The 21,108-nt window shown below is 40.6% G+C and overlaps 1 protein-coding gene across 1 annotated transcript; it reads right to left on the minus strand.

Annotated features, from left to right (window-relative positions):
• Nucleotides 1–2,635: 2,635 nt before the first annotated feature.
• amotl2a (angiomotin like 2a) lies at nt 2,636–11,516 on the minus strand. The gene is made up of 11 exons (XM_044361705.1): nt 11,253–11,516; nt 9,603–10,401; nt 9,308–9,458; nt 8,556–8,700; nt 8,356–8,448; nt 6,529–6,824; nt 5,651–5,841; nt 5,445–5,546; nt 5,190–5,350; nt 4,705–4,869; nt 2,636–4,442 (listed from the first exon to the last, which is right to left on the minus strand). The coding sequence occupies exons 2-11, from the start codon at nt 10,328–10,330 to the stop codon at nt 4,357–4,359; spliced, it is 2,118 nt and encodes a 705-aa protein (XP_044217640.1). The 5' UTR covers nt 10,331–10,401; nt 11,253–11,516; the 3' UTR covers nt 2,636–4,356.
• Between the last annotated feature and the right edge of the window lie 9,592 nt (nt 11,517–21,108).

A 21,108-nucleotide genomic window follows, 5' to 3' on the forward strand; every position in this document is an offset into this window, starting at 1 on the left:
TACAGTCCTGACAACAATCACAGTAATTCCTGCAGGGCTCCAGATGTGTGTGGTATGCACACCTACATGGAGTTAATTCTTTCTTCATCCTTGCTCAATGATGACGACTTTGGGACACTTGAGTGTTCCCGGGAATGAATCTCCTTCTGCTCAGACTTGGCACTGCCTGAAGTCACGTAATCATAACCTTTCACCTACAGAACCCCTAACATCACTCGCAGTTTGGCGGGGGGATCTTGTCTTACATGTGGCCATTAGTGGCAGGATGAAATATCTGAAATGTGATCTGTCTGAGCACAAATGGGACCAAAGTAATGGTAAATCACAGACAGTGCTATATTTCCCAGCTGAAAAAGGTGTTGAACAGATGGAGATTTGTCTTTGCAGCTTTTTGGAGCTGAGAAAAGTGGCACTCGGCTACAACAAGTAAAGGCAGCAGGAGGAAAATGCGTGGCATCTATGGAATGCCAAACCAAGCTCACCAGGGGGAACAGGGAAGGCAAAAACATTTACATTAAAAGTCAAGGTTTACAGAGGAATTTATACATGTGAAGGCCACATGGACTGATATGAAGACATCTTAAAACTTCCCTTAAAGCAATAGCAGCAAACAATTCAATATTCAACTTGTACACAGATAATTCAGAAATAAGTTCCTGCTTTACTTCTACTTCACTGCGTTGAGTGACGTGGGTCAACAACATTTCAGGCTCCTATAACCATATTCTTAGAATTCATGCTTCGCCCCAGTCAGTCGGAGCAGAACAGTCCCTATTGTGACACAGAGCAGGTTTGAAATTTTACATCATGTGAAACAAGATCTTCTGTTGATGATGAGAATAGCTGAAATTCCAAGTATTCTTCAGTTGCTTGGCTTTTGATGTACAGAACAGAAAGTACAGCTTACAGCACAACAACACTGACTTGTGTCTGTCATGAGAGACTTGTTTGCTTGATAAATAATGGAAAGCAGACTATCAGGGCTTCACCATGTCAGTCAGGGGAGGGTAAATGTTATGAAGACATTGTGTTCCCTAAATGATGATGCCAAGATTATGTCTCACTAAAATAAAACCGTAGATATAAACAATTTTAAAGATGTGGGTCAGTATAATCCTGATCCTCAATGAACTTCCCTTCAATTTAGAAAATGTTGGCAATCGATATTCTATTGATAGTCTTCAATTGCAGTCCCACCCATGTACCCTGCATGTGTAAAAGGTCGCTGTTCAAAGTTTGTTTCTTTCTTCATAGAGAACAGCGGATGTGGACGGTTACATTGTGTTTCTGTGGTGACGAGTTTTCAAGGATATAAAAACAATCAGTCCTGCTGTACCCACAACTCTATTGCCCTTCTGAATATTATGTTCCACCCAGTTGTCTTTGCTACAATGTTGTTATGCTAAAGACACAACCACAGGAAAAAGAGTGATACCACTTGATGAAAGCAATATATGTGGCCAAAGTTGGGTGAAACAACAACCATTTGGAACATACTGAAAATACAAATGTGAAGCAGTGAAGTGGGTTTGGGACTGTCTGTGGAAACTGTGCCTGTGTCTGTCTTGTAAAAACTGGTTGGACCAACCATTGGAGTCCATCATGACCACCATGAAGTCAAGCTAACGACAACCTCTATTCAAGTTAACCATGGCCTCTGTTGTCCATGAAGGGCAGAAACACAAAAGGTTGATGTAGATTTGAAATTAGAAATAACACATTCACCCTCTTATAAATGAAAAGCTGAGTTTTTTCTGCTACAGCCTTTCTTGGTGTGGTTGAACCAGAAGCTTATGGCAGCTAATGTTAGCTAATGTTAGATAAGATATTGCTTTGTAACTGACATTACTAAGTCAGTCTATTGATTTTACAATCTTCTAGTTATATAAGCTAGTCTTCTAGTCACGTTGACTCACTTTAAATATAAGGTACATAAATGTGCATGTATATTTTACAGTTACATTTTTCTTTGACAGGCAGCTGTCACAAGTACAGTACTGGCAGCATTTATGTGAAGTGCATAACAAGCATCCTAATTTTTGCTAATCTAATAAATAACCACTGGAAGGTACATTACATCAAAATAGTCTTTGGATTTGTGAAAAAGTATGTAAAAGCATTTATTTCAGTTTTCAGGACTTTTCCAGCTTTTTCTGCTACTCTGTGATGATGTGACTACGGAGTCAAGACAGATTAGATTAAGAGAAAAATTGAGGTTATGAAGGAAATACTATCAACTTGCACCACTTGTATCTGAAGGACTGTACTGTTGTGTTTGATATTACAAATGATTTGTAAATGATACAGTAAAATAGCAATTTTTTTGCATCTTGCTCTAAAGCTAATACATTTTTCAATGTAGAAACATGCAACTACAAGAAGTTGTTGTTGGGTTCTAGTTTAATATGTCTCATATCAAAATGGACTGTATTGAATAGTTATCTTGAATAAACTGAATAAAAAGCAGTGAAGATCTTAGGTGAAGATATCGATGAAGATACTAACTGCCTTCACTGACATCAAAGTGTTCAGACGTGCATCAGAAGAGGGTCAAAGAGAGCAGTTGGGTTTTTGTAATCAGTCTCATTTACAGTATAACTTCTCTAACCAGTACAACAAATAAAAACAGTACACCTTTTATCAGACATATATTAAGAATTTTAATCTATTATTGTGAAATATTAAGGAATACATACTTTACAAAAGTTCACAGCAACATCAAAATGGGTCAACCAGCTGAAGCAAGGCACCTTAACAGAGCCTTTTGTATTTGTCCTCGGTTATAACTTAAAAGTAGAGTACATCTTTGGCACCAGAAAACAAAACAAATACAAGTATATGAATGAAAAAAAACAAACTACAAAATATATTAACTTCTCTCACTTCAAATAGCCATTCATGTAAACACATTCCAAAAAAGTGAAGGGCATTAACTCAAACTGACACGTTGCATTGACCAGCAAGTGCATTGTGACGGCAAATATGTTGGATAATAATTATTAGCTTCTTCAGAAATGTATTTATGTTCAATTTAAGCGACATTCCCCTCTAAGTGTAGAACAAATCTGAATTCTGGCCCATTCCAGTTAAATACAAAACACATTCCTGGAAAACAGGAGTCTACATTCAGCAGTGTTCAGTGATCCTACATTACACAGGGAGAAATAAATAGAAGATTCCATGTTAAAGACTCAGAAATGTGAGATACTTGAGCAATGGAGAAAACACAGCTGAATATAACACAGTGATGGGGACAACAAATAGAATGGCAAATGCAGGCCAATTATAGTTGACCATTTCTATGCTCATGGTAGAACCAGCTACCATGGGTCAGAAGAAATAACCAGTCCCAGAAAAGGAATCATGTGGAGAATGCATGCCATTTTAACAAGGGCGAGGGGTCAGACTTTAGATAGCCTTTTTCTTTAACGGGAGCATTCCCTCAGCGAGGAATGTGAGAAGATTAGCTCCAGCGTGTCAGCAGAGGGGAGCGAAATGCTGGGCAGTCGCCATCTGAGGCCCCAAACATTAACCCGGGATCTGGAAAATTAGACCCCCGTGAAACACTGTCAATCCTCACAGGCTTTTTTAAGAGAGAACAGACAGACATTCTGCAGTCTCCGCATTCAAAGGAAGTTTCCAAATCCTCTGCTGAGCTGTGAGCAGGCCCCCGCATGTATTTTAAAGAGAGGGCCAACTGTTAATTTAGGTTTGAGCAGTTCTGTTAAACAGAATAATCCTCAAACATGGCATGAAAACATAAAAGATGACTTTATAAATATTCCCATTACTTTCAGAGGGCATGGTGATGGTTACGCTACTGGAAATTCAAGATAAACCTAACAAAACATTGATGGGTTGCATATGTAACTAGAAAAGTGAGCCATTTGTATATAAATGAAAAAGTGAAGCTGAAAAAGACGAGCAGATCCTTCTCGCCTCCCAAACAAAAAAAAGACACCACAATATGAGCAGCATTTACAAATATAAATACAATAGATAACTACAAAAATAACATGCACAACATACAGTATGTATATCAACAATCAGCAGCCCGATTCAAAACATAATGCAGAATACTGTCCAGGTACCTTGAAGAATTCTGACTTGTGAGGGAACGTGGCAAAATTCAAGAGTTTGTGACTCATGCAGAAGAAAGCTCAGCTCTCCTCACCAAACTGTGCCACATTCTGGACTCTGCATGTTGATTCAGGTGAAACTGCTCTGTTTGTGTCAGATGATCACCTTTTCTTTACTTGTGGTCAGATGCAGAGGAATGTCTTTAACACCTTAGCCAAATGTCTCTGTCATCACTGGCTTTCACTGTTCAGTTATATGAACTTCAGTGAGTGATCCTCAAATGAGGATTTCAACCACCTCTGCATCTGTGCTGTTGATGTTCTTGAATGTCCTGAGTGGTGCCTTAGGCTCCTCCGAGGTGTCTGCAAAAGATAAAATTAGCAGATTAGAGAAAGAACTTTGGCATGCTAAAGCAACTGCAATGCTTGAACGACCTTGTGTCGCTGAACAGTGTAGTTTTACCAACAAAGTTTTAACTTATTAACGTTAACAGTCCTAATCCTGGGTCTAGTTACGCTTTAAATAGTGGTCAAATAGAATAGGTCGGGCCGACCTAAAATTAACAGAACAGTAGTTTGTGTGGTGGTGACTGGGTGTCAAGTGCTTAACAAAATAATGACCCACCAGTGGTAGCTGCTGAGATCGCCTCAGACGACTCTGCTGTGAGCTCAGGCTCCTGTGGGACTTCGTCACTTTGGGTGCTGGAGTCTCGGCTCGGGCGCTTGGGCACCACGCAGGGTTGGTGTTGCAGTGAGGCAGCACCTGTCTGGTCATCTGAGAGGCTCTTCGCTGCAAAAGTAGACAAAGACAGGAGGCTGCTTAATTACCCAGTTACATCCACATTTACACACTCCTGAACATCTGCCCTGGCGAGTTCTTCCCATGACTATTCTGGATCGGGCTATTCTGGAGTGAGAGATGATATGCATTCCACTTTAAAAACATGTTGTCTATTTGAGGGACACGAAAGGGTTGTCTCATACTCCCTACTTTTTTTTAGGAAGCATACATTCTGTCTGGCGACGCTGACCAGTCTGCCAGTTGTCGCTTGACACCATGTGTCATTAAAGATTCAAAATTTCTCGGTGTTGCATGAAATGTGAACTCACCTTTACTCTCTGTGCTGCTGGCCACAGTGTTGATGGAAGGGACGGACCTGGCGAGCCGAAGCCCCTGCCTCTCCAGCTTGCCCTGCTCCCATCTGGAGCGCTGGTGGAGGACCTTGATCACAGCATCCTTCTCCAGGAGCTGAGCATGAAGTGCTCGGATCCTAAACATATACACATAGATTACAACATTAGTTAACAAACCCCCAAACTCCAAGCATAAACTGGTATGTAACAAGGACGTAGAAGGATGTGTACCTGTTCTCCATCTCCTGATGTCTGTGACTAGACAAAGGCAAGTCTTCATTAAAACTGCTGTTCGGTGAATGTCGGGGTGAATTGTTGATGATGGTTGTATCCCTGAAAATGAAACAGAAGACTGTTAGAACACTTGATCCCTAAAAGTCACTATATCTGTAATTATCTGATGTTTATCTTTGCATTCTGTACATGTTTTCTCATACCTCTGTGCAGCAGCAGTGGCAGCAGCATCCATTGCAAACTGCCTCATGGTGCTCTCCTCCAGGTACTTCTGTTCCCACTTAGTGATGTCTGCCTCCAGGGCCAGAATACGCTCCTCTCGCTCCCTGAGCTGCTGCTGCAAAGTGGAGGAGCTCAGTTCTGAAGCCATGGGGTCCGTTGCCTGGTTCTGAGACTGAGATAACAGACAACAGTGGTTAACATTAGACTTCCCAGTAAACAACACATTTTAGATAGTGATAGAATAGTTTGACTTTTTCCATAAATACACCTATTTGCTCTCTTGCAAAGAGTTAGATGAGAAGATCAATACCACTCTCATGTCTACATTTAAGGCCACAGCAATTAGCCGGTTAGCTTAGCTTAGCATGAAGACTGGAAGTAGGGGGATACTGCTAGCCTGACCCTGTACAAGGATTAAAATAAAATCTGCCCACCAGAACCTCAAAATGTTCTTACACTTTTCTGGCTGGGTGTAGTGACGCCTTGGAGTATTGTCATCACCATGAGGTTGCTAGGAAACCAGCGGAAACTACAGGAAGTCAATGCACCCAGCCAAGAAATACTCCTGTAAGTTACATAACCCTCATCAAGAATTTTTGTTTTTCCTTTTCAGTTTGTGTACAGATTAACTGTGAGATATAACATGTTTTGCAGCTTTAGAGGTTTTACATTTGGATAAAGCTAGGCTAGTTATTTTCTCCTGTTTCAAATCTTTATGCTAATTTAATGGACAGATATCAGAATCATACCAATCTTCTCATCTAACTCCCTGCAAGAAAGTAAATAAGTATATTCTCCAAAATGTCAAACTATTCCTTGAAGCTGCAGACATAAAATGTAATGAGGATCTTCTTCTCACCTGTTGCGCCCTGAGGCTTTTCAGTTCTTGCTCCAGGCGAGTGCGCAGCCGCAACTCTAGCGTTTCCCTCTTCTCGCATGCCGCTTGCAGCTGAGCCAGCGCGCTCTGCAGCCGCTCCACTTTCTCTACGTAGGCTCTCTTCCTCTGCAGTTCTTCCTCCAGCTGCCGGTTGCGGCCCTGAGCTGAGGCCAGAGTCTGCTCAAGCAGCTCCCTTCTCCGCTGGCACTCCTCCCCAGAGACACGCAGATGCTGAATCTGTCTCTCCAGACGTTCACGCTCCCGCTGCTGCTCTTCATCTAAAACACGGAAAGAAGGGGGACGGGGAGGTGAATGAGATGCAAATAACTACAACAGTGACATGATCGTGGAAGATATGAGGCTGGAAAGTTATCATCTCCTATTGTCCTAGGACAATAGCAGCCTCCTAGGAGAGGTCAAAGGAATGTTAAAGAGGGCCAGAATCAAAACTATTCAGCAACCATTGATGGGGTCACTCAAGCGGCTACATGAGCAGTCACTCAGGGAGGTACATTTTCAATGGAATGTGACCCAACAAGAGACATTTACATGCTGCTATACAGGCATGTGGTTTAACAACAGACCCAAGTGAAGGCATACTGTGCTATAAACACGCAATCATCATTAGATTATAATATTCCACATGTACTCGATCCATGTTTAAATGAAAACTGTTAAAAAGTAACACCAAGTGTTGTGCTACTTTAAAAGCAGGTTGATTACACAACATGAGTGCATGCCTGTGGAGGGAATGCAGACTTCCTCTTATCCACTTACGCACACAGTCATAGCTTTGTACTGGGAAAAGCTCTGGAATGCTTCTAAGGGCATGAAGTAAACAAGCAGCTCAAAATATAATTCAAGTAGTCCTTATAACAAAAAAAAACTATAAAGTACACATCCGACTATTGTATTTTATATGTGGTTTTGTTCCTGTTGTGCCAAGATAACTGTTTTCAGGAAAAACAAAAAAATAATATATCTTATCTTATGGCTAAAGATGATCACATGGCTGTATTGAAAATCCAGAGAAGTGCAATTGTCATTCCAGCAGGGTAATGTATAACTGAATGGTATGTCTGATTATGTAACTAGAAGGATTTTATGCTTGTACCTTACTGTCAGATATGTCATCATTCATTTCAATCCTTTGTCATAAGTAAACTGAGGTTAGGTGGATTTACTCCACAGCACACTCTCTGCACAGAACAGAATAGGGAGGAAGAAATGTTCACAACTGGCCAATCATGATTAAACCAAGAGGTAAAGAAATGTCCAAACAAGGAGAGTGAGCTAGCCGGGGGTCATGTTGAGTTGGGCCTGAACACCCTGGAGTCCCAGACTTATTAGTTCCCCTTGAGGAGGGAAGTCAGCAGTGATGCAAAACTGAATGTGTGTGTGTGTGTGTGTGTGTGTGTGTGTTAGGGGGGCATTCCTAATGCTGGAACAGCCTGAAATACCTAAAAAAAATTCCTGGAATCCAGGCAACATTTACTGCTGCCATGAAAAATAGCTGGCGTCCAAGTGCCAAGAGCAACTCTTAACATTAGAGATAGAGCCATTTGTGTCCCAACATGAGGGGCCCCAGTTTTTATAACACACAACTTCACTGAAGGAGGAAACCAATCCCTGCTCAACTATGTTCCTGCTATTATTAAGTGCTTCACAGGGCGGTGTGATTTATCAGATCAGATAAAAAAATTGATCTGAACCTGAAGTCTTCCTACTCTCTTTTGTGACGAACTTGCAGGCAAAATGGTATGAGAAGACAGTTTGTCTAATAAAAGACTAATGCAGACATAAACTTACTTTGCTCCAAGAGTTTAAGAAAGACGTGCTGTTTCTGGTCTGTACACTCAGCCTCCTTGGCCACTCGGTGTTTGTTAGCTGTGTCAAGTTGTTCTGTAAGAAGCAAAACATGGCGGTTACATATGTGGAATTACATACAAAAGCAGATTTTTTTACCATTACCAGGACAGTTTTGGTTCAACAGACAGCTAGGCACGTACCTCTCAGGTCTCTGTTAAAGTCATGCATCCTCTTAATCTCTGCCTCTAGTTTATTCCTCATCGTTTTCTCCAGAGTTTCCCGCTTGGCAGAGCCCTTCATCAGGGTCTCATACGCTTCAGATATCCTTTGAATCTCCAACTCCAACTGGGAAGAAAATGTGAGAGGAAGATCAGTCTGTGGGAGAGGCATCCTCGTTGGTAGTCTGGATTGTGGTTTATGTTGCAGTTGTTAGTATCAATAAGGCCAATCACTCATCTCTGCAAATGCAGCCCTTCTTTTCTTTAACTGTGAGTCAGCCTGCAGGCAAACGGCTTCTTCACACTATGCGCAACTGAAAACTGGGAATCAACATTCCTGAGTGAACACTTGTGAGTCCCAGGTGTCAAGGCATTTATCTCCTTTCATGGCAATATGCCAGCATGCTTTGAAAGACAAAGGGTGAACGATGTGTCGTAGGCATTCCAGAGGGTGGAATGGAGAGAAAACTATCAACTGTAAAGCGCAAACTAGCTAGTAGAGCACCATTTTAAAAAGTCCCAAGCAGCAGAAACAAAGGCAATTATGGGTAGTACATGATAAATACTTGATGTATCCATGTTACTTCTCCATGAAGTGAACCAATAAACTTGTATCTCTCAACTCTCATACTCCCAGACCACTTATCACCCTGACATGTACTGGCAGAGAAACTACTATTTTACGATTTCCACACCCTCTATGAGCCATTTATCGCACCACCCTCCCCTCTCACCTTCTGAAGCCTGGCTGCCTTCTCTGTGTAGACCTCCAGCTCCTTCCTGAGCCTCTCATTCTCCCGCATCAACACGTCGGTCTGAACTGAGTTATTGCTGGAGGCTGCAGTGATACTGTTGTGAGCCACCTGGGACTGAGCAGACACATACCTGTTGAGGGGAGACATGAGTAATTTGTTACAACACAGCTGAAACCACAAAGTCTTGGGAAGCTGTCAGTTTGATCAGATTTTATCTAATATCTATCGAAATCATAAAATGTCTTGATGTTAAACATGAATCTGTTGGGATTACCTGTGGTGCTGTGAGTAGAAAGGGGGAGGAGGGTCTCTGTAGTAGTGTCCATGCTCCTGTGAGTGGCTGAGCGTATATCCAGGAAGTCTTGCACAGAAAGGATACTCCGGGGGTGGCCCACGCTGTTCTGCACACTGTTGGGCTCCTTGCTTGTTGGGTGACACAATGTTTGTAACATTATTATTATACAGCTGTGGATAGCTGTGTGAAGAGCTCATAGCCAGACCGTCTCTAAGTCCGTTCCTCTCCAGAGAGAGCTGCATGAGCCTCTCACTGAGGGAGCGAGCGTGCTCCCTCTTCAGATCCCACTGTCCCTCATTATGTCCGTGCCCCCCAATTATGTTCATGCCTGGGCCTTCCTGTTCTGCCTGCCCCTTCTGAGAGATCAGGTACTGGGAGTGGGCTTTGGCCTCCTCGTATGTGGGTAGCTCCTCTCCATGCAGCTGATACAAATGGCACACAGTGCTCTCTGAGTGCAGGAAATCCCCCTGGTGCTCCTGGCCTTGGGGCTCCTGGCGTGTTGACATCTGGATGTACTGGGACTCCTCCTGAGTCAGGCTCTCCAGAGAGGAGCGGGGACTGCCTGTGCCCCCGCCGCTGCTGCCTCCACGCAGGGCCTGCTGCTGGATTGCGAGAAGTGTGCGAGTGTCGGTCAAGTTCCCGTAGCGGAGCTGCTCTTGGATGAGACGGTGCAGGACCGTTCCAGAGGAGTCTTCAGCAGTTCTCATCTCAGTCAGCAGGAAATGAGCAAAAAAAACAGCCTAGAGGTGGCAGTTTAGGCACTTCACAAATCACAAATCTGAAAGAAAAACAACAAACTTCATCAGCACTGCACAACATACAGTATGTGTTACATCACATCTAATCAGCTCAGTATTTTGTCAGGATTCCCAACCCCCATTACTATCATCAACAAGTTCCCCATCATTTGTAATGCTAATATTTCAATTGTGAACAACAAGCAGGGGCCGACATTGAGAAATCTTCTGAATTAGCATTAAGAAACTCGTCTATTGAACAATGGATTTTGGCGTGAGTGCATGAGCTGTTGCTGGAAATACCCCTGACAGTGATGTCAGTGCAGATCCAGTTTTATTGTCCACACACTGTAAAGCGTAACTTTCTCCAGTCAGACAGGAGTGTAACACTCAACAGTTGCTATAAACATCAGAGCCTTCCCACACACTCACACAACAACGAGACATAAACCGCAATGACATATTGCTCCAAATATGTTCCTACAGGAAACACATTAAAACATGTAAAAATGCTTTAAATAAATACTCCTATTCTCTAAAAGCTCCCTGTGGATTTAAAATACAGGTAATGAAATCCCACTGAGAGGGTCTTTAAATCAACAACAAACTCAGGTTTCAAGCGAGTTTCATTTAAAATTTGGGATATCTATGGAAATCAGGATGCTGTCCAGTAATGACGCTCTTATACATAAAATATATAGATAAACATGATCCATCGGGAGTCAGCTTTAAGCAACTCACACAAATAATCCAACCGTCAATATTGCGCCATGCAAAAAAAAAAAAATCCGTGCCAATGGGGATTTATCGGGCATCCAAACACACCATGGTAGGCCGAACACACCGCCAAGAGCGAGAGCTAAACTTAAAGAAAATAAAATGTAAAACTTACCAAATGTAAGTCTCATCACACAGGAAACAGTCTTGTAATATCTCTCAGTGTTTTGCGCTCAGTTCAACAATGTCCACAAGTTTCCCAAGCGTCCTCCTCTGCTTTGCCATGTACGTGTGTGCGCGCCGACGGGTAGCAGCAGACTGAGCAGACCGAGCAGCGAGCCGCACTAATAAATAACTGAGGGCCGATTGTTCGCTGCGGCTGGAATGACTGGAATGTAAAGGCTCCAAGTCCCTGTGGGATCAAAAGCAGAGCACAGGGGAGGAGGAGGAGGAGGAGGAGAAGGAGGAGGAGGAGAAGGAGAGTGGAGGGGGGGCCGAGAGGGGGGAGGTAGAGGGACGAGCAAAAAAATTGGATTCAGAGCAGCACCACTATCTCAGCTGGCTGCTTGTGTCATGTAAAAGAGCTTGTTGTTGTGTAATTTTAGGAATTTTAAGTCCTCACAGTACCGAAAGTTAAAGGAGATTTAAGTTCTTACAGTTTTAGGGGATGTTATTGTGAGACAGCAGGGGATGAAATAGAATATAAAATGCAATGAAACATTACAAAGTTACTGTTTTAGTTGAAATATTTCAGCGATATAATATTAAGAAATATGATACATGAGGATTGTTGTGTTTAAAATAGAAAAGAAACATATATGATGAAGGAAAAGAAATCAAGATTTAGGCTGATTCTTTCTTAAAATGTTAATGTTTCTCATGCATGAGTTGGTTTTGGTATTAACTGATTTGACATTTAGTTTATAAAATAGTGAAAATGCTCATCATAGTCTCCCAGAAACCCCAGGTAACATATTCAAAATCCTTGTTTTGTCCAATCAACAGTCCAAAACCCAAAGATACTGAGTTTAAAATGATATAAAACGAAGAAAGGCAGCAAATTCTGACATTTAAATCCCTGGAAAGAGAGAAAATTTGATATTTTTTCATTATAAACATCTTTTACATCATTTACTCTACAGAATAATCAAATAATCGAGTGACTGTTCTGGCATTAAAAATGATAAACAGATGTGATAATGAACACCAGACCTCATAATGATTTGAGACAATTAAAGCTGAACTGTAATGCATGGTGGATATTAAATGATGCTAACACTACATCCCATTAAAGTAACCACAATGAGGCAGTGATGAAAAAAAGTGCTGTCATATAATTGAGACATGGATTAATCATTATTTCTTGAGCAGCCTTTTGTTTGCATGTGCCTGGTAAATATTTAAGCTGTGGCCCGTGCCAGTTAATTGCAGAGTGTGTGTCTGTGTGTGGACACGGAGGGAGAGGGGTGGGTGCGAGGCACACTGCCTGCCAGCTGTCCGTGGACTGAAATCCCCTTCCCCTCCTTTAATAAGAGCTCTGAGAGATGCATTGTTCTCCCCAAAAAGCAGACATGACGGGGGCTGCCCTGCCATCTGCTGTTCTCCCCTCCACCACTAGCACTACACTTCATTCACACACACACGCATGTGGATGGAGACCCTGGGATCAGCTGGCAGTGGGGGGTTGGGTCGTAGTATTGGATAGTAATGTTATTGAGTGCTTTTTGTGCAGCCTTTTTTGCATGAAAAGGATCATCCTAATGTGGTGGCGGTGGTTGTGGGGAGTAAACAAGTCTTCACTTGTTAGTGTGGTGCAGTCAGTAGACAAACTGTAGGTTACTTTATCTCTAACACTCACAGGCAAACGTCCACCTGCTCATTTGCATGGCAGTTGAAGTCCAACAGTTGGTAAAGAATGCTGCTTTAGCAACTGATAAGTATCGACAGGTTTTGCCATTTTCATGATTCATCTGTTGTTATCAAGATAAGCAGAGGTATATAATACCTCACATTGTGTTGTTGCACTTTTAATCATTTAACCAGTTGGCTATTTTAAAATGCACAGTAGTGTAGCTAGTTCTTTAAACAAAGGTTTTACATATGGGAAAATATGCTCACTCACTTTCTCACAAAAAGTTAGATGAGAAGATTGATACAACTCTTAAATTCATCTGTTAAATATGGAACAACAGCCAGAAGCTGATTAGCTTAGCTTGGCATAAAGACTGGAAAGGGGGGGAAACAGCTAGCCTGGTTCTGTCTAAAGAAAAACACCTGCCTACCAGCATCTTTAAAGCTCACTAATTAACATGTTACATATTGTTTGTTTAATCCATGCAAAAATTGAAAAGTAAAAATGACAAGTTGTGGTTTTATGGGGGGTTATGCTATTTCTTGGCCAGGACCAGTAAGTTACTGGAGTCGTACCTCCAGCCCTATGTTGGTTAGTAATGAAACTGCTGTGACACAGGACTCTCTTTGGAGTTCATATCCATTTATTCTGACAATGACAGATAATAAAGCATGACCTTGATACAAATAAAACTGCCCCCTCCACCTCCTACAGAAATGAAATGAATAGAATGCAAACTGGCCGTGTTAGCTTAGTTTACCGCAACTTTAAGCTAGCTTGCTACTGTTAAGTGCCAGTACGCTGAAAATATTAACAGGTGAAGACATATTTTGCGATATTTGGGGGAACAAAAATAAACAACATGAACTTTGAGAAACAATAGGATGGTTTATGATGATAAAAATAAAATAATGCCCATGTCTCCCACAAAAAAATTGCACAAAAGTGGAGAGGTAAAGGTAGCTAAGGTACCGTAGAAGACGAAATGAAGGAGATACGATAGAGATAGATCCACATACTGGGTTTGAAGGCCTTCCTGGTCAGGTATTAACTATTTTGAAAGAATATATGTAATATAAACAAGAGGTTATGACCCAGCTACAGATTAAATTAAAATTAAAATTCATCAGTGAGATTTAGAGGTGCTGGTAGACAGATTTTTAAATCATCGATTTTTAACAGACCCAAGATATTTCCTAGGGTTTCTAATGTTTATGCTAAGTTAAGCTAACCATCTCCTGGATGTTACTTCATATTTAACAAACAATATGTCAAACTATTCCTTTAATTTCAGTTAATATAACTGAAGTAATCCAATATTCATACCACTAAACTCTACTAAAAAACTAGAAAGACGTATCAGCAATGACTGGCCACAGTCTCATATCAGCTGTGCATTATTTATTATTCATTTATTAGATTTATCCTTTATTTAGCCAGGAAGGTCCCACTGAGATATAAAAACTCTTCTTCCAGGCAGTCCTGGTCAAGATGGCAGCATAAGCAGTTTCACATTAAGAAAAACAATTTCACATGATAGAGCACATACAGTACATAAAAGCTAAACAAGAGAAAGAGTAAAAGAAGTGAAACATTATGTCATTCAGAACAACTTTATGGATCTCATGTAACACACAGACACACACAGAGCATTTTATCCAACATGACCCAAACATTTCATATACACTGGAAAAATGTGTTGTTAATATGTATTGTGTATGATGCAGCTTCAATACGGCTAAAGAAAGATGGTTTATGGGATGAAACTCTGCAGAGTTATTAATTTATTTATTTTTATGTCAGTGCCCACAGAAGAGCCAGAGTTAACCCAAGAGGCTTTTCATCTGTGGCCCGCGGCCAGATGTCAAAAAGGCACCCTAAAAATAGAATAAAACAACAACAACTGTGGTACAACAATTTTATACATTTTTTGTACACACAGACAGCACAGTCAATGTGACTCACTGCTAAGCTTGCTGGTACAAGTCATCACAATTCTTTTTTATGACTCCAGTCAACCAAACCCAGTTTATAGACAAATACCTGAATGAGTGTCTGTTTGCTGGAAATTGAATCCTCATTTAGAGGGAATCAGAATAACATTATTCAAGTGTATTTATCCCATTCATGAGTAAATATTTCCCGCAGTTTTGTCAAAGGGGGAATCAAACATACTGCAACGTTTCACAACAGTATCAAACAGTCAGATGAGTCACTTGCTGATGAAATCCAAACAAAGCAAACAAGCTAACACTAGTCAACAAAAACAAATGTTCTCTTAAAGGAAAAGTTTGACATTTTGGAAAATAGGCTTATTTGCTTTCTTGCTTAGAGTAATACAAGTAGATTGATACCACTCATGCCTGTGCATACGGAACTAGACCCAGATGTTAGCTTAGCATAGCATAAACACTGGAAGCAGGGGGAAACAGGTAGCCTGGCTCTGTCCACATGTAAAAAAAAGTGTGCCTGTAAAACTTACCAATTAACACTTATTTTTTGTTTAACCTGTGCAAAAACTGAAATACACTTTGATGTGCTGGGAGGACAGGGCCAGCTGCCTATTTCCAGTCTTTATGCTAAGCTAAGCTAATCTGCTGCTGACTGTAGCTTCATATTTAGTTTACAGGCATGAGAGTGACTGGTATCAATCGCCTCATCTAACTCTCAGCAAGAAAGCAAATAAACATATTTACCAGAATGTCAAACTATTCCTTTAACCACAGGAGGTCCTGATTAAACAGATGAGTCTCCTAATGTTTTTTTAACATGATTACGTAGACAAAATGATCTGCATTATCATCACTTGTGTTTTGCTGAGAGAGAACAAGGAATATACTCAAGATGTAAGTGTTGTTATCCTTCATCTTGCGCCACCTCCCTCTGCTGAGAGTTGTTTCACACAGACAACAGATTCTCAGGGGAGGCAGGTGTGAACCCTGGTGTGTTTCTGAACAGTACATATTTCCCACGTGAAGAAAGTCAAAGATTCAACTGAAAACTCAAACAGCACATTTCACACCATGTTTGTCACCATGTTGGCACATTTGAGCTTCATCACACAGACATCCTGTAAGACCGTCGCCCTCTTTCCACACAGTTTAAAACACAGAAGTGACATTTAAGATCAGCCATTTGAGCCTGTTAATGGTGTGGCCTGGGCTGACTGGGTTAACACAATAAGGCTGTGATCTGGGAGCACCAGCCTTGTTATGTGAGGTGGGACAAGCCAGGCGCTTCAGCAGCTCCTTTTGTTTTCCTGCAAAGGAGGAAATGGCCGCATTCCTCACATTACCATGTGCATGGGGTCTGACCGAGCCTCCAGTCTGCTGTTTTACTGGGGAGGACAGGAGGGCAACCAGCAGCCACTGACGTTTTCTCTTTAATGGGGAGGTTTCTCCATTGAATAATACCGGTGCCTGGCTGACCTAGTTCATAACTTTTCAAATGACTTACAGGTCTGGAAATAAAATGAGTTGAATATACTAAAGCGCACCACCTGGATTGCTTAAGTTCTCAAAACGTCAGCAGAGGAGAATTTTATATGAGAATTTTAAGACTGAATACACAAATGGAAAATATAATGCTTCTAAAAGCAGAGGGTTATTTCTAGGTGTCATTCCTGAAAGCAACACATATGACAGACAAGCTATCTTTGCTTTCTCTCACACACTTAAATGTCTTAATAAACGACAGCAGCCATATTTGAGGACTGTGAAGCAGCTGGAGGTGAGCAACATTTACACAAATCAGACTTGTTGCAGGTCTACCGAGAAACGGTTCCCTTGCACCTGATGACACAAGACATTCCACACTTAACCATAAAAGTAAACAAGTCACACTGAACCAGTGTGGGACTCTAAACAGGGCTACGCCTGTGGGCGATGCTGTTAACAGATAAGGCAAGGACACATTTTTTCACAATTGCCCTGTGGGCTCGTCACCTTGGTGGTTTTTAATATGTTTGACTTCAGCTTAATTCAGTTTGATTCAGCTGGATTAGATTCACTGACCTCAGTGCAGTTTGATTCAGGTCAACATTATGTCTTTCATTTCAAAGAAATCCACAGTGAAATGAAACTTTTTCTTGAGGTCCAAGTATTTTTCCATAAGAGTAACTAAAGAGACAATTTGGGATTCAAAAGTTTTAGTTTTTCAACAACGTACAAATTGAGTAAAAATAAAGAATTTAACAGAGCAATATAATATCCTGATTTTGTATATTACATTCACTCCACTGCACTTTTATGTACCTGCATTTATGCATATATGCACATCAAAGCGGGTGACATATGGGATGGTGGTCAGCAAAGATTAGAAGCAGAGTTTCACATTACCAGCACATTTTCTGTCATCAATTACTTTGCAAAGAAATGTGTGCTGTTATCTTGGGAAGAAGAAACTCCTCCAATGTTAAATTATTATTGGGTGGGTATGTTTTTAAATGGACATTTTAATTTATGGGTGCCGCAATCTGTTTTGATTTTGTATCTCGACAAGATGAACAGTGTCTGCTAGAGCTTTGTAAACCTGCATACGTCATTATGATTCAGTTTTTGTTGCTCTCAAGACTTTCAAGAATTTCAATATAACCAGTATAACAGTAATGGGTGTTAATCAGCAAGATTTATGAGGCGAATGCCAGAACAGAAAAGTAATATACAGTAAATGAGTGTAGGATTCAAGCCCTGTGTTTGGATCTAACACTTTATTTTAAGTCCCCTGATTTAATATTGTAGTTGTATGCAGATATAAGAACTTAAGTGTTGATTAATGTATTTGTCAACAACTATGTATAAACTATTAATAGATGCTTCAATACACAACATATTGTAGTTATATATATTACATCCTTGTGAGTTTTGAACACGTTTATAAAAAAATAAATCTGTGTCGTCTGGTGTGCGGTCTAGTTTTTTTTTTTTTTATCATGTAGCCATTATAACAAAGAATAATAACTTTCTAACTTTTGTACTTTGATGAAACAGTGTGCCTCGATTTTCTTTTGGGAATTCATTTCCTGTTTTGTGCTGATTGCATACCCAAGCACCTGTTCTGTGTCACGCTGCTGTCAGTTCCAGGAAGTGATTCTCCGGCTGTTGTTTAACTTAAAAATGTATGTGAGATAATAATCTAAGCTTAAAATGCCTGTATAGTTGCCTACAACTATATTATAGTGTCCTGTAAACCAGTTATTAGCCATACAGCTCATAAATGTTACATAGTGGGAGTTCAAATAAAGTGTGCTGATCTATATAATGAGTCCATACATGTAATGGTGTTGACCAGAAGCTGTTGGCCATCTGCTTTAGCCAGAGGTCAGAGAGCAACTGCTGCAGTGATAGTCATCTCTGCAGCTACACCAACATCCTGCTGTCTCATTTGCCTAAACAAATCCATCCCAGCCAGTTTGTTATTGATTAAGATGCTCTCCTGACGACCACACTGACGTACATGTAACCGCATGTCACATCTCCACATAGCTTTTGGTCTTGTGGATCACTTTAGTGTATCAGGGTTCTGTTAATGTTAAGGACAGTGAAATAAGACCACTTTAGGAACACATTTATTGAGTAGTACTGGTCCTGATGTGATTTAGTTTGATACTGACGCACCACAGAATAAATGTGGTCACATAGACAGAAATGATCTACTGTAAACTCGAAAAAATGAACAATTCCTGATAACCAGATGTACAAATCTTCATGAAGATGATTAAGGCTACCAATTCAATGACTTACAGTTGTTGTTTTTTTTTACTGTGGCTAAAGTGTCATGAAAGTCACCTTCATTGTCTGTTCTGCTGCGTTGTACACAATGGCAGCTTTCAAGCCACTCGCTGCGTCACACTCACACAATAGACAAGGCGTACTCTGTTGAGGAGGTGTGAACAAAACTCTAAGATGATATAATTCATTCACATTTTCAGATCTTACTAGGATCATTTTGGGTTTCTTACAATGATGGTTTTGCGTTGTGGAGCAATATTAAAAACATCTGTAATTTAGTCTGGGAGAAGCTGGATGTATGGTTATACTGTGGGACATTTTTAAGTTTAATAATGTCGTAATACTTCTAAATTTCCTAAATCCAAAAATATGGTTAGTTCATCTGTTAAGACTTCTAATGAAACTAAATACACTGATATGAAATTAGAGCTGTGTAAATACTGACAACAGCTGATGCTCAAACATTCCTTGTTGTCACTGTTGCAGAAACCTTTGGAAGGTGTTAAGCTCAATTTAGCCTTTTCAGGGAAAACAAGCGACTTGTGTTTGGCTCACAACACCAACCTTGTGTCAACAGACAACACAAGCATTCTTCTGAATGCTTGAGCTGTCTGTTTGAAATGCTGCCTAATGTTTATTGAAAAAATAACTTATCTGAAAGAAGGTTTAGGGAACAAGAAGTGGCATAAACAAGGATATAATCTGTGGAGAATTTAACCAAACACTGAAGGCCTGCAAGATATTGCACATTAACTCTGTTGATGGCAAACTACCTCCCAAATAAAAGAGGAGAGTACAGTTTAAGATGTGAATTTTAATGACTCACACAGGCACTAATCTAAAGGATGGTGTTTAATGGAATATCATGGGGCTTTAGGCTAAGGGGCAGATGTTTTGGGGAAACAAAGCACAGCACAAACTATCTCCTGCCCTCCAGCTTAGAGGCAGATGCACCTGTCAGCCCCCCCCCCTCCACCCCCTCACCATATGGACGTCTGCAAATTCAATGCAACAAGAATGCACGACAGTATGTGTGCAAAACAAAAAGCAGACCAAGTGTATAGTCAACAAATACAGACAAGGAGAGAGTGACGTTTCCTTAAAATATGTAATTACGCTCTGTACAAAATAAATCGACCACCTGTTTTCCTGACAGAGAGGACCTATTCAAGTGTAATCATCCCTTTCTCTGGCTCCACATTCTTAAAGTCGTTATGTCGAGAGCAGGTGGAAGAACCATTTAATGTCGCATCAGCTGCAGTGCACTTACAGCTGTGAACAAATGTTCAGACTGTTTAACAGGCCAGCAGTCGTTGCTCAATTCAAAAACTTGTCATTTTAATCCACACCACATTTGTGGAACAAAAATGACAGTAACAACAAGGCTGAACAATGAATCTCAGGTTACACGCATGCTTGTATGCGCCTGCGCCTATAAGCTGGTCCCCCACCTGCCCCCCCACCCTCCCCATGCAAGCCTGGTGCGGTCCCTGTGAAAGCAGATGGCTGGGTAAAGCCATCGCTTCCAGGCCAGATAAAGATGTCTCCTAGGGCCATGCTGAGTGGAGAGCCCCAATCTGCTCATCAAACACCGAGCCGAGATGGATGCCTCTGTTGCTTGAAGCCTAGTGTCAGACAGAGAGCAGGTGGTGGACCCCTGTGACAGAGGCCAAATACCTCACAGTTCTGGTACTGGAAGGCAAGGGTTAAACACTGGGATTTCCACTTTTAAACCAGGACAGAGAAGGGCTGAATGTTGACAATTAGGACAAAATTATATATATATATATATATTAGGACAAAATAATATTTTAAAAGTTGTCTAACAAACTATGAACATCTAACTTTATTCCTTATTATTTCTTATAGATAAGACAACTGAGATATTTAACTCGCAAGAACAACTTTTAATCAGTTTAGGGATGATATGAATTGATGTAATAAGAAGATTATGAAAACTTAATCGTCCAACCAGTATGGTTTCTACCAAAGAAAGGCATAATTGAAGAGTTTGAAAAGTCAACATTTGTGTATTTCTCAACTATCATATATGAAAAATAAGTTTTAAAGTTTTAGAAAATGAATGGGCAACTATTTTGATAATTGATTAATTGTGTGAGTCACTTTACAAGCAAAATTGCCAAAAATTCACAAGTTCCAGCTTCTCAAAAGTGAAGATTTGCTGCCTGTCTTTGACATTTACGACAGTGAACTGCATGTCTTTGGGTTTTGAGAAAACATTTGAATACGTCTTCTTGAGCTGTGGGAAATATTAGCTGGCATTTTTCACTCTGTTCTGACAATTCATAGACATAAACCAAGAAAATCAACACTTTAATGGATGATGAAAATAATCATTAGATGCAGCCCTAGTTCATAAATATTACTGAAATAAAAAAACCTCTAACAGAACCAGAAAACATGAATTACATTAATTGAAAGGATTTAGT

This window comes from Thunnus albacares, chromosome 9 (genome assembly GCF_914725855.1).
Source record: "Thunnus albacares chromosome 9, fThuAlb1.1, whole genome shotgun sequence".
Taxonomy (NCBI): Eukaryota; Metazoa; Chordata; class Actinopteri; order Scombriformes; family Scombridae; genus Thunnus; species Thunnus albacares.

What these genes read in the sequence shown, in the direction of transcription:
- amotl2a (XM_044361705.1), bottom strand. Translation starts at nt 10,330, where the DNA reads ATGAGAACTGCTGAAGACTCCTCTGGAACGGTCCTGCACCGTCTCATC. An exon ending in AGGCAGCCAGGCTTCAGAAG is followed by an intron (nt 8,701 to 9,307) that starts GTGAGAGGGGAG and finishes TTTTCTTCCCAG; the next exon opens with TTGGAGTTGGAGATTCAAAG. An exon ending in AAAGCCTCAGGGCGCAACAG is followed by an intron (nt 5,842 to 6,528) that starts GTGAGAAGAAGA and finishes CTGTTATCTCAG; the next exon opens with TCTCAGAACCAGGCAACGGA.